This window comes from Coregonus lavaretus (genome assembly GCF_964263955.1).
Source record: "Coregonus lavaretus genome assembly, chromosome: 12".
NCBI classification, from domain to species: domain Eukaryota; kingdom Metazoa; phylum Chordata; class Actinopteri; order Salmoniformes; family Salmonidae; genus Coregonus; species Coregonus lavaretus.
The window spans coordinates 55,852,362-55,868,422 of NC_139999.1; the positions used below are offsets into that span (position 1 = coordinate 55,852,362).

Genomic DNA, 16,061 nt, shown 5'->3' on the forward strand with positions numbered 1-16,061 from the left:
AATTGCCAACAAAGGGTATATAACAAAGTATTGAGAAACTTTTGTTATTGACCAAATACTTATTTTCCACCATAATTTGCAAATAAATTCATAACAAAATCCTACAATGTGATTTTCTGGAATTTATTTTCTCATTTTGTCTGTCATAGTTGACGTGTACCTATGATGAAAATTACAGGCCTCTCTCATCTTTTTAAGTGGGAGAACTTGCACAATTGTTGGCTGACTAAAAACGTTTTTTCCCCACTGTATGTGGCCATCTATGGATATTGATTGTCTTTTTGGGCCGGGCGTCAGTTAACTGCAGTACCAAAGCAAAACTGTAGGAGCAGTCGAAACCGTGCATCTAGATCGGAATTCTCTCTAATACAGTATCTCTGGCCTGGTCCCTTGGTCAGAACCCGGGCCTGGCTGGAATAAAGATCAAGAAGAAATATCAACAACAGCAGCTCTGCTGTGCGAGTGATAGCGAGAGAGAAGATACGAGACTCGTTTCTAACATTTGTTGAATTCTGTTCATTGCTACTGTATAGCATTTGTAGTATAAATCATTGTTGTTATTTAGCGCAAATATGTCTTTGTTCGGGAAGTTATTTGGCACTGGGAGTAAAGGGGAGAAATCGACTAGCCCTCAGGAGGCGATCCAGCGACTTAGAGACACAGAGGAAATGTTGACGAAGAAACAGGAATTTTTGGAGAAAAAGATTGACCAGGAACTCCTCACTGCGAAAAAGAATGGCACAAAAAATAAAAGAGGTGAGACCTATCAGAGATGCGCTCTTAATGTATTAGCTATCTGGCTCGCTTGTTAGCCAACAACTTGACAGGAAGAAGGAAGTTGATAGTTAGAGTTCGTTTTAGCTAACGCTAACTTCAAGCATGTGTGTGAGCCTGTAGCTAGCTAGCTAACACAGCTAGCTAGTTAGCCGAGTATGGTACGTTAACAATTATTGAGCAATATGCCAGGTGGCAATGCTATTATTGATTTGATAACGTTAAAATATTGCTGCTTTATGTATAGGTTAGTAGCTAGCTAACGTTATATAGCTCTGTAGCCTACTAGCTAGCTGTAACTTTATCTGGGAAACTAACGTTACTTCTCTGAAGCCATTTCATGGCACCTGACGTTGTAACTATCATGGACGACATGGTCCTAAGACTTCATGCCTCTTCCTAAGTGACTTGCTACCTTAACTATTCTGAATATGTAATACACTGCTAACCTACTATACAAACAGGCCTACAACCTGATTGTCATGAAAGTTGCTGTCCCTGCAAGCCTTTCACATAGGAATGTTTGCTTTTATTAAAACATAAATTAATCATGTACTCTAACAACCCGATTCATTGGCAGACTAAACTCATAAGGTGTATTTCCGACACCTACTGTACGGGGTAGTAAAATATATTTTGGATGAAGAAAAAAAAAATCATACTAATTAACAACAACACTAACCAAATTCACCCTACTACCCTGAATTTAAAACAAAAAACTGTACTCCTTCAGTCATATTATATGTCTGTTCAGATCCCTGCTCAGGAACCTCGGAGGGGGGAACCTCTTCTTTCAGTACTCCCTGTAACATTTCGTCTAGTCCTAGAGATCCAGAAATCTATTTGCAGCCTTCACAATTATGTCTAGCTTTTCTTCTATGAGGTTTAACGGCAGTTGGCATCCAATAAATGTTGCATTACCGCCACCTACTAGACTGGAGTATAACTCCCTTATACTTTGCTTGAAAAGAAGAATGAAATATATTTTTATTTTTTATTCAACATACCCTACCATTGAACACTACACTCACTAAAAATGCACCACCCTACTCCACTATTTAAATCTATCTAGTCCTACATCAGGCCAACAGCCTGAAAGGACGGGACACCACCACTCAACACACCCTGTAACTCTTCTGACGTCAAGTCTTTTACACCCAAATACCTCTCTGCAGCTGCCACCACAACCTCAATTTTCTGTGACTTACATTCCATCCCTGCAGTACAGTTGATAACCATTGCTATAAATGCTAAAAAAATCAAATCTTACTGAAGCATATATCACTTGTTGGCCTATCCCTCTGTACTGGTACAGATCTACTACTCACACCACTCCTCTCAGGATCCCTCCCCCTTGACCCATCTTCCTCTACTTCCTTCACTACCTCAGCATACGACAACTACTACACTACTCTAACCCTGGAAACCTCAACCTGCCTCTCTCACACAGGACATTTCTGATCCCCAGCCCCATGGGCACCCCTACAATTAACACATACCACTACTTTCCCCAATGCTTCACATTCCGCTGTCTCGTGCCTTTCTGCACACTTCTCACACCTAGGAACCGCTCTCCTACATTCTGCTGCCACATGCCCATAAACTTGACACCTGTAACAAGGTAATGTATTCGGCACAAAAGCTCGTACAGGATAACTTATATCACTTTGTTGGGCAAAGACTGAACATCAAAACTCAAAAGAACAGACAATGACTTTTCTGTTTCACCACTCATGCCCCCCTGTCTGCGTCGCACCAAGCGACGAGCATCCCAAACACCGGGAATCTTCCCCTTCAGTTGGTCAACGTTCACATTTACCGCTACCCCCAGTAATCTCTTTTCAATTGCGCCCTTTTCTTGAGAGCAAAACAATTCACATCTCTTATCCGCATTCGTTTAACGCGGTGCACCTGCTCCCTCTGACCAGCAGAAACACAAACAATTATCACCAGACCACTTCTGGTTACCTTCACCGATTCCACAACACCAACAATTTTTTCACCCACCCTGAAACAACAAATGGATCAGCCAAAAGGCAAGGGTCCACTTTTTCCCAAAATGTCACTCCGACCGTCACAAACTCATCTTTATCCTGACCATCGGTGCAAGACTCGGGTTTTGAGAACTTCGCCACACCTTCCGCCCCTCACTCACTTCCATTTCTCCTCCAGTCACTCTACTTACACTTTCTACCATTCTTCTTTAACAAACCATCTCCTTTTTTCCCGCCATTTTAACCGATTCAAGCTCACCCTCTTCCTCCCTCTCTCTCTTCGACCTCCTCTGCCTCTCTTTTTCCCTCCATTCCTCCTCCGTATTCCAAGTGCATTCGGAAAGTATTCGGACTCCTTGACTTTTTCCACATTTTGATACATAACAGCCTTATTCTAAAATCGATAACATTTATTTTTCCCCCTCATCAATCTACACACAATACCCCATAATGACAAAGCGAAAACAGGTTTTTAGACATTTTAGCACATTTATAAAATAAAGATACCTTATTTACATAAGTATTCAGACCCTTTGCTATGAGACTCGAAATTGAGCTCAGGTGCATCCTGTTTCCATTGATCATCCTTGATGTTTCTACAACTTGATTTGAGTCCACCTGTGGTAAATTCAATTGATTGGACATGATTTGGAAAGGCACACACACTGTCTATGTAAGGTCCCACAGTTGACAGTGCATGAAAGAGCAAAAACCAAGCCATGAGGTCGAAGGAATTGTCCGTAGAGCTCTGAGACAGGATTGTGTCGAAGCACTGATCTGGGTAAGGGTACAAAAAAATGTCTGCAGCATTGAAGGTCCCCAAGAACCAGAGTTCCTCTGTGGAGATGGGAGAACCTTCCAGAAGGACAACTATCTCTGCAGCACTCCACCAATCAGGCCTTTATGGTAGCGTGGCCAGACAGAAGCCACTCCTCAGTAAAAGGCACACGACAGCCCGCTTGGAGTTTGCCAAAAGGCACCTAAAGACTCTCAGACCATGAGAAACAAGATTCTCTGGTCTGATTGAACTCTTTGGCCTGAATGCCAAGCGTCACGTCTGGAGGAAACCTAGCACCATCCCTACGATGAAGCATGGTGGTGGCAGCGTCATGCTGTAGGGATGTTTTTCAGCGGCAGGGACTGGGAGACTAGTCAGGATCGAGGGAAAGATGAACGGCGCAAAGTACAGAGAGATCCTTGATGAAAACTGGGGCAAAGGTTCACCTTCCAACAGGACATCGACCCTAAGCACACAGCCAAGACAACGCAGGAGTGGCTTCGGGACAAGTCTCTGAATGTCCTTGAGTGGCCCAGCCAGAGCCCGGACTTGAACCCGATCAAACATCTCTGGAGAGACATGAAAATAGTCGGGCACCAATGCTCCCCATCCAACCTGACAGAGCTTGAGAGGATCTGCAGAGAAGAATGGGAGAAACTCCCCAAATACAAGTGCCAACTTGTAGCGTCATACTCAAGAAGCCTCGAGTCTGTAATCGCTGCCAAAGGTGCTTCAACAAAGTACTGCGTAAAGGGTCTGAATACTTATGTAAATGTGATATTTCAATTTTTTTTTTTTACACATTTTGCAAAAAATATAAAAAAACCTGTTTGCTTTTTCATTATGGGGTATTGTGTGTAGATTGAGGGGAAAATAACAATTTAATCCATTTTAGAATAAGGCTGTAACGTAACAATGTGGAAAAAGTCAAGGGGTCTGAATACTTTCGGAATGCACTGTACATCTCCTTATGATAATACTGCTGCACTTCTCCTGACATGCATCTTGTTCTTGCCCTCTCAAGGGACGCCATTTTCCTTCCTCCACTTGTCTCTCTAGTCAAAGTGGCTTTCACACCAATTGCGTGCGCTGCAGGATTTTAATCCATGACGGCGTAGTGTGTTACTAATGGTTTTCTTTGAGACTGTGGTCCCAGCTCTCTTCAGGTCATTGACCAGGTCCTGCCGTGTAGTTCTGGGCTGATCCCTCACCTTCCTCATGATCATTGATGCCCCACGAGGTGAAATCTTGAATGGAGCCCCAGACCGAGGGTGATTGACCGTCATCTTGAACTTCTTCCATTTTCTAATAATTGCGCCAACGGTTGTTGCCTTCTCACCAAGCTGCTTGCCTATTGTCCTGTAGCCCATCCCAGCCTTGTGCAGGTCTACAATTTTATCCCTGATGTCCTTACACAGCTCTCTGGTCTTGGCCATTGTGGAGAGGTTGGAGTCTGTTTGATTGAGTGTGTGGACAGGGGTCTTTTATACAGGTAACGAGTTCAAACAGGTGCAGTTAATACAGGTAATGAGTGGAGAACATGAGGGCTTCTTAAAGAAAAACTAACAGATCTGTGAGAGCCGGAATTCTTACTGGTTGGTAGGTGACCAAATACTTATGTCATGCAATAAAATGCAAATTAATTACTTAAAAATCATATAATGTGATTTTCTGGATTTTTGTTTTAGATTCCGTCTCTCACCGTTGAAGTATACCTATGATAAAAATTACAGACCTCTACATGCTTTGTAAGTAGGAAAACCTGCAAAATCGGCAGTGTATCAAATACTTGTCCTCCCCACTGTGTATATATATATATATATATACTAGATGACTGACAGGAGGCACTGTTTTGAAGCCACCGCGCCTCCACCTTGGCACTCCCCCACCGTCATAAAAAATATTTTGGAAGCTATAGAAATGCATTTATTAATGTCTACATTTGTTATTGCCACATTTATTCTATTACGTACACCTTAATGCATACTTAAAAATCATATGTGAGTTTAACATAAAAATGAAAACATTTTCCTTACTAATGTACTAATGTTACTGTCCCCACAATATATTTTTTTAAATACATGTAATTTGGTCCTTAACATTTAATTACACTAGAATTCCATTAATTCTAATAGGGGACTGCTCCTTCCCAGGAGTGCCAATATGGCCGACCGGTGGCTTCAAAGCCTATCATTGGCCAATACAGAGCATCAGCAATCCAGGGTTTATATATATGTGTGTGTATATATATATATATATATCATTGTTTAACACACAAGCGACAACCGCCAGTGACCACGGCGACGAAATGAACATTATCGACATGCGAAAAGTGAATTGCTATAACACCATAAGGATGCATAAAAACCTATTTACATACGAAATAAATGATTAATCTAAAAATAGATTAGAAAACTGATTTTTTATGTTAAACGTGACTCTGTAACTGATAGTTTTAGCCAGCTGGCTAGCGTTGGCAAGCTAGCTGGTCCTGTTGTTTGGAACGTACGCGCTGCGGTATCACCACACAGGCTACGTTTCTACTATGATTGGTCAAAGACGGCGCCGCTTCAATAATAGAGAAAAGACCAGAAAGGCTTCTCATAAACTTAAATGGAAGTAGTGCGTCAAAACGCAAGCAGTTTTGCAAGCGGCGCGGTTCGTGGTGCTCTCTCCCGTAAGCTGCGCCGCTGGCTTGGCGCTCGATGAGCCTATAGATTAAATTAGCTGAAGTCTTGAGCGGCCGCAGCGCATGGTTGACCAATGAGCAGATTTCATATTGTCAACCAATCAAACAATGTCTTAATGACAACATTGGAGCTGACAACAAACGGGATCGCTGGTCTCTACACAAGGTAGGCGGATTTTGTCTGGGCTCAATTGCTGTTTACGTCTAAAGGCCTGAATCCTATTTTCTCCACCCTCGGCTGAGCGGCATGCCCCCCCCCCCGCCTAGGCTTAATTGAAAATCAATGGGCCACCCCCCCCCGCCGCTTTCTGTCTGTGAGTGCCTTAAGGGGCACAATTGCAACATTGGACCCATTTCCCACAACAGATATTTGTTTTTCAAAGGCCAAACCTTGTTGAGGAGTGATAGTAGAGCAGCTATGATTGGCCAGCGAGGTGATTAGACTTGACACATAACAAGGTTAGGGTGTGTGCAGTAAAAGAGAGGCCTATGAGGTCAGGTAGTAAAACAACATTAAAGCAATAGAAATAGACACACACACACCTCAGTTTTGCTCTAGAAATGCGATTAAGCTGTAACCGATTTCCATGGCTCTGCTTCTCTCTCTAACACTCTGAGTTCCATGATAAAAATGTACCACGTTTTGCTAGATCTAATTTGGTTAACTCACACACATTGACCTGTTGATTACCAAAATATAGGGGTCCTTTTGATGGAGCTGTAATGCAATCCTTCAAACTATTGGACTGTTCAGATAATCAATAATTGAGTTGATTCTTTCAGTGCTTAATGATTGGTAGTCTCGCGTTACCATTCTCCTAATACTCGTCCGAATGAACATGCATGCAGGAAGCATGGAACTGATGCTAAATGATAGATCACCACATGCTTGAGTGGGCTATAGGGGGTGGTAGTGAAGCTGGTGGTAGTGCCTTCAGGTAGCCCTAGTTGTGGGGGAAATATTAGCATGTCAGGTGATGTCCCTGACATGTCAGTATGCAAGCTACCCTATGTTTATGGAGTAGCCTAACCTAGGAAACAGAAGCAAGCTGAAGCCACGGGACAGTAAGACATAATACACATTTTGTATCATTTTTGGTCACAAATGGAGCAGGCAAATGGTGTGTTCAAAAAGTACTCTTAGCATATGTGCTCAATCAAATAAAATGTGATCCAGAAATCTACAAGCTACAAAGTAACACCATCTTATCACGTCTAAGATACTTCACAGCCTGTCTCACCTCAATTAAGTACATATTGTAAGCTTGTGTAAGCCTTCTTATTGTAAGCTTATACATGGTCACCCAGTGAATACAGAGTCAAAACCAACCCAAGAAACGAGTCAATGGAACAACAAGGTTAGATTTTCTGTTGCAGTGCTTTAGGGCTATTGTGCTCCATTAGTATTCCCATCCCACAACCTCTCACAGTCGCCTCTCCTTCCTCTCCTCTTGCATCCAGCTGCTCTGCAGGCCTTGAAACGGAAAAAGCGGTACGAGCAACAGCTGAGCCAGATCGATGGCACGCTGTCCACCATTGAGTTCCAGAGGGAGGCGCTAGAGAACGCCAACACCAACACCGAAGTGCTGAAGAACATGGGCTTTGCCGCCAAGGCCATGAAGGCAGCCCATGAAAACATGTAAGTGCCACCGCCGCTTCTGTTGTTGTTGTTGTTGTTGTTATTATTATTATAATGAACTGAAAAAAATATTTTGTAAACTGAAATAAAATAATTTACAAAACCGTTTTGAAAAACTAAACCTATACTGAAACTATTATATTTGACTCCAAAACTAACTAAAATAAAAACCATCATGGATTATGTTCAGATTTTTTTCTCTAAACTTTTGGAAAAAATCAAATGTGGTTTTCAAGCATTTATTTTCTTCTAATGGGGTTTGCAAGCTTCTGAATCTGGCGGGTAAATGCTGCCACGAGATGGCAATGTTTCACATAGGCTTAGCTTGTGCATCACTATCACCAGCTATCACTAGCTAACAGGGAAGAAATCTGCTAATTTCTGTCCCTAACACTAAAACTAAAAAATTTAATGTTTTTATAAAACTCAAACGAAATACAAACTAGTAAATCTGGTCTGAAAACTAACTGAAATTTAACCGAATTTTTTATAGAAATAAAAACGAATTTAAACACAACTATAATAACCTTGGTGAACACACACCTCTAAGAAGTGCCTCTGTTGACCTAGACCCACATTAATGTTCTACTTCACGTTTGTCCAGGAAAACGCATGAGGCAAAAAAAATAGTGACTAAACCTCAGAGTTGAAAATGCAATGGAAACCCATTTAACTTGTATTTTTTGTATTCGGTACATGAGAATTTAACCGTAAAAGTAAATTTTAAGTGCACTATGTCATCACGCACAGCCTTTTATCCACAACAAGATAATTTGATGGAAACGCATCACTAGTGGGAAAATGCGCGTATTGTTTCTATGCAGATTTTAGAATATTCGCATGAAAATCTGTCGCCAATTGGATGGAAACCTAGCTAATGAGTGAGACGAGGAATCCAAAGAAGTGGTCAAAAACCATCCACGGACCCCCCCCCCCCCCCCCCCCCCCCCCCCCCCCACACCAATCCCACCCTAACAATGAGTATATAGTATCAGTTCTCTATGTTTGACAAGTAGCATGGAGCTGCGGCTCGGAGTATTGTTTCTTCATCCTATGTAATGTATTCTCAGTGAATTTGGTGGTGATTATTATAATTTATTTATTTTCTGTTCAGAGAAATTAGTCATTGAAGTTGTTAGGTTTATGTCCCATCCTACATCATGATAATACCAGGTTCTTACCACTAGATAGTGCTGTTCCTGCTATTAGGTGATTCTGTTTTAAAGAATCCCCCCCCTCCCCCCCATTGCCAATTGTTAAAGGGATAGTTCACCCAAATTACAAAATGACATATTGGTTTAATTAACCTGTGAGCAGTCTATGGACCAGGTATGAAAGTAACAAATGCTTTGGTTTTGTTTATCTGGCCACTGTTTCAAATGCAAACTTTTTATCATTTGTGTCACAATTCCAATGCAAGTCAATGGTACCTACACTGAGTGTATAAAACATTCTTTCCATGAGACTGACCATGTGAAAGCTGTGATCCCTTATTGATGGCACCTGTTAAATCACCTTCAATCAGTGTAGATGAAGGGGGGGAGACAGGTTAAACCCGGAAATCGAAGTAGCATAATAAATAAAATAAAAACATACAAATCTGTCAGTTTAAGCTAAAGATATGTTTCTTTGCATTGTATGCGTCTCAATCCACCGTATATGCCGACGTCGCACTTCCGCATCTGCGGTGAAACTTGACAGAGCTAGAGCGGTGTTTGTCAGACCATGAGATGTCCCAAAAATTGGTCTTCTCACAAAATTGTCTGTAGTGTCCGAACGGTTTAGCCTACAAACTATTATGAACCCTCTATGGAAAGATGAGACTCTCACAAACACGATGGTGTTCCATTTTGCTCTACGACCCCCACAAGCGTCTTGGGACTCTTCTGAAGTTGGTACAGCCGATCTGCCAACTTCGTCTGTAGCGTCCGAACAGTTTGGGCTACACACTAATATGAAAGGTGAGACTCTCACGAACACATCAGTTGTTTTTCTCTAGGACGGCTCACAAGACTCGTCTGAAGGTCCCCCGGTACCAGTACAAAATAAAATATGGACGTATATATGGAGACAGTTTAGTGCAAAGAATAAGGGGTTAAATACAAAAAAAAGTATATATATATAAGTATTCATCCCCCTTGTTGTTTTTCCTATTTTGTTGCATTACAACCTGTAATTTAAATGGATTTTTATTTAGATTTCATGTAATGGACATACACAAAATAGTCCAAATTGGTGAAGTGAAATGAAAAAAATTACTTATTTCAAAAAAATAAATAACAGAAAAGTGGTGCGTGCATATGTATTCACCCCCTTTGCTATGAAGCCCCTAAATAAGATCTGGTGCAACCAATTACCTTCAGAAGTGACATAATTAGTTAAAGTCCACCTGTGTGCAATCTAAGTGTCACATGATCTGTCACATGGTCTCAGTATATATACACCTGTTCTAAAAAGGGTCTGCAACACCCAGAGTCTGCAACACCACTAAGCAAGGGGCACCACCAAGCAAGCGGCACCATGAAGACCAAGGAGCTCTCCAAACAGGTCAGGGACAGAGTTGTGGAGAAGTACAGATCAGGGTTGGGTTATAACAATTATACGAAACTTTGAACATCCCACGGAGCACCATTAAATCAAATTTTAAAAATGGAAGGAATATATTGCTCAACAACAAACCTGCCAAGAGCGGGCCACCCACCAAAACTCACGGACCAGGCAAGGAGGGAATTAATCAGTGAGGCAACAAAGAGACCAAAGATAATCCTGAAGGAGCTGCAAAGCTCCACAGCGGAGATTGGAGTATCTGTCCATAGGACCATTTTAAGCCGTTTAAAGCGGGGCTTTATGGAAGAATGGCCAGAAAAAAGCTGTTGCATAAAGAAAAAAATAAGAAAACACGTTTGGTGTTTGCCAAAAGCCATGTGGGAGACTCCCCAAACATATGGAAGAAGGTACTCTGGTCAGATGAGACTAAAATTGAGCTTTTTGGCCATCAAGGAAAACGCTATGTCTGGTGCAAACCCAACACCTCTCATCACCCCAAGAACACCATCCCCACAGTGAAGCATGGTGGTGGCAGCATCATGCTGTGGGGATGTTTTTCATCGGCAGGGACTGGGAAACTGGTCAGAATTGAAGGAATGATGGATGGCGCTAAATACAGGGAAATTCTTGAGGGAAACCTGTTTCAGTCTTCCAGAGATTTGAGACTGGGATGGAGGTTCACCTTCCAGCAGGACAATGACCCTAAGGATATTGCTAAAGCAACACTCAAATGGTTTAAGGGGAAACATTTAAATGTCTTGGAATGGCCTAGTCAAAGCCCAGACCTCAATCCAATTGAGAATCTGTGGTATGACTTAAAGATTGCTGTACACCAGCGGAACCCATCCAACTTGAAGGAGCTGGAGTAGTTTTGCCTTGAAGAATGGGCAAAAATCCCAGTGGGTAGATGTGCCAAGCTTATAAAACCAAGAGTGTGCAAAGCTGTCATCAAGGCAAAGGGTGGCTATTTGAAGAATCTCAAATATTTTGATATGTTTAACACTTTTTTTGGTTACTACATGATTCCATATGTGTTATTTCATAGTTTTGATGTCTTCACTGTTATTCTACAATGTAAAGAATTGTAAAAATAAAGAAAATCCCTTGAATGAGTAGGTGTGTCCAAACTTTTGACTGGTAGTGTGTATATATGTATATGTTCCTCAGCTATAGGACAGACACTTCAGAACAAACTTCCTTTTTATAATTTTTCCATGTAGTGAATATGTTACTCATTGCATTTGTATGGGCTAATAGTAGTAAGGCCAAATATAATTGATCAAATAATTGTTTTATATATTTCTTAATTCAAAATCAAATAGCTAAATGATCCTTGGTATGACCTTAAAGCAATTCCATATAGCTTATTAGAATGCAAAGTGACTCTCATAAATATCTGCAGTGAGGTTGATTTTCATTTTCCATATCTCTATCCTAAATCTTTTCAATATAAATGTTTGGGAATCTCATCATTTTCAGCTTATGGTGTAGTAATATCATAAAATGGCTTCTGCCAGAAAATCTTTCAGAATGCCTCTATTCTTTCTGATTTTGCTATGGATGATTAAATGGTCTTTTTGTGTTTTTGCCCACAGGGACATAGACAAAGTGGACGACTTAATGCAGGACATCACAGAGCAGCAGGAGCTGGCTCAAGAAATCTCTGATGCTATTTCTAAACCTGTAGGTTTCGGAGAGGAATTTGATGAGGTAAGCTGAGCTAGGATGTTTCCTATACCGCAGTGCTTCCCAAACCTTTTCACTCCCCCCCCCCCCCCCCCCCCCATTTGAGAAGATCCGGTCACAGCACACATTTCCTAGGTGGCGAAGGTCTGGATCGATATTGTCATTTATTGGCTTAGTCCCAAACCCCCACCTCGTGACCCATGCAACCTCCGCAACCTGCGCCACGTCTATTTCTATGGGTACAAGCTTTGTCCATGACAGAAACTGCACATCCCTCTTGTTTTGGAGGGGAAATGTTGCAGCTTTAAAGCTCCTACAATTATACACATTTGACCATGTCTTATGTGTGTTCATGTGATATTTGTGACCCAAACATTACATGTCAATGGGCTAAAAAACATTAGCTGACATGGGCTAGTTGATCAACTGGACATTTCTGACAAGTTATAAATAGCTCGCTAAGGTCTGCAATGACTGACATAACGAGGAAAACTGCTGATGCACTACCCAATTTCGAAATTGAACCTTCTGCATGTACTATTATACATTTCAAGTTGAAAGCCTGACTGTGTTCCTTTTTTTTGTATTTGTTAATCTCCCCCACCTGCTGACCCCTGGGGGGGCACGGCCCAATGTTTGGGAACCACTGCCATACTGAATCAGACTAAAGGCGTTTGTCGTTGTTTTGAAATGTATCCTTATCTTCTTTGGATATATAGACCTGTCTAACCCTTTTAATTATGTATCTTTCTTTGTCTAGGATGATCTCTTAGCAGAATTGGAAGAACTGGAACAAGAGGAACTAGACAAAAACCTGCTGGAAATCGCCGGCACAGAGAATGTACCGCTGCCAAATGTGCCCTCCACATCCTTACCTGCAAGACCAGCAGGTAATGGATATATTGGCTTAGCCACTAAACCTTAGCCAGCTTTAATGCTAGCTCATGTCTCTGAAGTAAACTGACAGGAATTGATTTGACATTATAAAATACTGTCTACACACACACACTTCTTATTCTGAAAACTGGATGCATCTACCTGTAAAGTTTTCCCAGTAGTAGAAGGATTTTACAGTTTCCAACCAATATTTTGCCAGACATTAGCATATGCTACCTGACTTCTATTCAAATCCGAACGTTTTTTTTGTCAATCTTTATAGGCCGATTTTTTTATAAATTGTACTAACTCTATCAAATGAATGTGGTTAATTCTTACAGCAAAGAAGGAGGAAGACGAGGATGACATGAAGGATCTGGAGGCATGGGCCGCAAACTAGTCACTGCTGTTACTCCATACCTTCTACAGGTGGAGAATAAGAACTCTATGGTTTAGTGTGATGTTTGTTTCAGGAAGGAATAGGAAAGGTCTATGAATAAATGGAGACTTTAAAAAAAAAAACGGAGAAAACATCGACTCGACAACCTTTCGCTTACTGTCAATCTCAGCCTCCTAAAGAGGGAAGATGGCATGTTGTACCTTCGACAACCGAAAACCCTGAATCTCTGGAGCGACCAAACAGAAAAAGCTAATTAAATAGGTTTTTCTTTAAGTCCCTCAACTCATTCTCTTCTGTAAAGCATTGCTGCACTCCTTCCACCCCCCTTCTCTTAGCGCACAGAATATATTTTGAAAAGAAAGTGTAAAAATGACTCCGCAACACTGACAATAAGCTTCAATGTAGAATTTCTAATACCTCATACCGTTTTATGTGTAGTGCGACAATACGTTGGAAGATATTACAATACCCTGTTCATTTTTGTTGTTGATGCACAATATCCCTTTGGCGTCATGTGTTCACATGGCAATCCGCTGTTATTTAATCCGTTTATCAAGATATGCACTTAAAATATACCTATTGTACATTATATTTATTAATAGCTATGTCCAGCGGGGAGAATTTGATTCCCATCTTTAGGGCTATCGGTGTTGGTCTTACATTTTTATTTTGGCAGGATTTATTGAACTATATCATGAATATCTTTCCAGAGACTCTGGCTTTCAAACGTGCAAATATCTATGAGGGCAACTCCACAAGGTATCCTTGAAATGCTTCTCTGGGTAATGGTTCACACGGTTATCTTTCTTTGATGTGACAGAACCTAACCAACTAGTTACATTTTGCAAACACATTGACATTTCTCTTGAAATATGTCTATACTGTATCTGTTCCAACTGAAGTGACTGAGTGAGATTGTGAGTGTTTGTTAATTTTCATCTTTAAGAAACAACACTATAGAAGGTTTAAAAAAAAAAAAATTGTTAGGATGTTTGGGATTTTCTGAGTAATGGAATGTGATGTGTGTGTGAAGCAAGAATAAATTGATTGTATTCAGACTCCAAATTACAGGCATTGTGGCTTTCCTGAGTTGGTCAACTTACCCCACTACTTTATTATTCGACCTGCTGCTTCAGACTTCATATTTTCTTTGTTTCTCTCAAATATCTATTTTCTGTCTAAATTCCACCTTCAGAAGGGGAAATTAACTAATGTCAGGCATTATGTTATGTCTGACATGCCTTGATATACCATAGGTTGTGTGTGTTTGTACACGGGGCTGTCGCTTGCGATCTGGTTCCTGTTTTTCTTTGGTCTGTCTTCCTACCCTGCCTATCACAACTTGCCCTTGTTTTAATGGAACACCTCAATTAAACCTTTTGCCAAGTTGTGCGCTGTGTGTTTCCTTTTTTTAAACTAAGAAAATTTGTTAATTCCTTTATCAAGAACTGTTGGTCAGAGTTATGGCAAGAGCTTGTGATGAGATCTATACTAGGGCCAGGGTTCATGTAATAGTAAGTGTTGGGTCAAAGGTTATGGTTGGGCAAGGGCTATTCTTAGGCCACAGTCATCTGCTGAAAAAGTATTGAGATCATGTACCATGTTTTAACCTAAATACTTAAAAGTATTTTTGTTTGGAATGGAAGGGAACTACAGTGGGACTGTTTTTATTACCTTATTTTTGTCAAATATAAATAATTATGTTGACAAGGCCCAAGTTAGAAAGTTCTAATTATAATAAATTATATAATTGTATACTGAACAAAAATATAAACCCAACAATTTCAACGATTTTACTGACTTAAAGTTCATATAAGGAAATCAGTCAATTGAAATGAATTCATTAGGCCCTAATCTATGGATTTCACATGACTGGGGAGCCAGGCCAGAAGCCATGGGTGGGCCTGGGAGGACATAAGCCCACCCACTGGGGAGCCAGGCCAGCCAATCACAATGAGTTTCTTCCCCACAAAAGGGCTTTATTACAGAAAGAAACATTCCTGAGTTTCATCAACTCCAAGTGGCTGGTCTCAGACGATCCCACAGGTGAAGAAGCTGGATGTGGGGGTCCTGGGCTGGCGTGGTTACAAGTGGTCTGCGGTTGTGAGGCTGGTTGGACATACTGCCTAATTCTCTAAAATGACGTTGGAGGAGGCTTATGGTAGATAAATGAACATTCAATTATCTGGCAACAGCTCTGCTGGACATTCCTGCAGTCAGAATGCTATTTGCACACTCCCTGAAAACTTGAGACATCTGTGGCATTGTGTTATGTGACAAAACTGCAAATGTTAGAGTGGCCTTTTATTGTCCCCAGCATAAGGTGCCGCTGTGTAATGATCATGCTGTTTAATCAGCTTCTTTATATGGTTTATGGATTATATTGGCAAAGGAGAAATGCTCACTAACATGGATGTAAACACATTTGTGCACAACATTTGAGAGAAATAAGCTTTTTGTGTGTATGGAAAATATTTTATTTCAGCTCATGAAACATGGGACCAACACTTTACATGTTGCGTTTATATTTTTGTTCCGTGTAATTTCATCCTTTGAATTGTGTGGATAACTCAGAGAGACGAAACAGAGGCAGATTATAGGGAATCGCTATAGATGGGACACAAGTTTTAGGTCAGTCTTCCAATTAGTGTGTGCACAGCCCTGTCAATGCATTTCTT

The 16,061-nt window shown here is 40.9% G+C and overlaps 1 protein-coding gene across 1 annotated transcript; it reads left to right on the forward strand.

Annotated features, from left to right (window-relative positions):
- Nucleotides 1–373: 373 nt before the first annotated feature.
- Nucleotides 374–14,772, forward strand: LOC311138751 (charged multivesicular body protein 4b-like). The gene is made up of 5 exons (XM_084173562.1): nt 374–756; nt 7,697–7,874; nt 12,017–12,131; nt 12,868–12,997; nt 13,325–14,772. The coding sequence occupies exons 1-5, from the start codon at nt 573–575 to the stop codon at nt 13,381–13,383; spliced, it is 666 nt and encodes a 221-aa protein (XP_084029688.1). The 5' UTR covers nt 374–572; the 3' UTR covers nt 13,384–14,772.
- Nucleotides 14,773–16,061: the final 1,289 nt, after the last annotated feature.

Coding starts and splice junctions, on each gene's coding strand:
- LOC311138751 (XM_084173562.1), top strand. CDS start 573: ATGTCTTTGTTCGGGAAGTTATTTGGCACTGGGAGTAAAGGGGAGAAA. Junction 12,132..12,867: donor TCGGAGAGGAATTTGATGAG/GTAAGCTGAGCT, acceptor TTCTTTGTCTAG/GATGATCTCTTAGCAGAATT. Junction 12,998..13,324: donor CTTACCTGCAAGACCAGCAG/GTAATGGATATA, acceptor TAATTCTTACAG/CAAAGAAGGAGGAAGACGAG.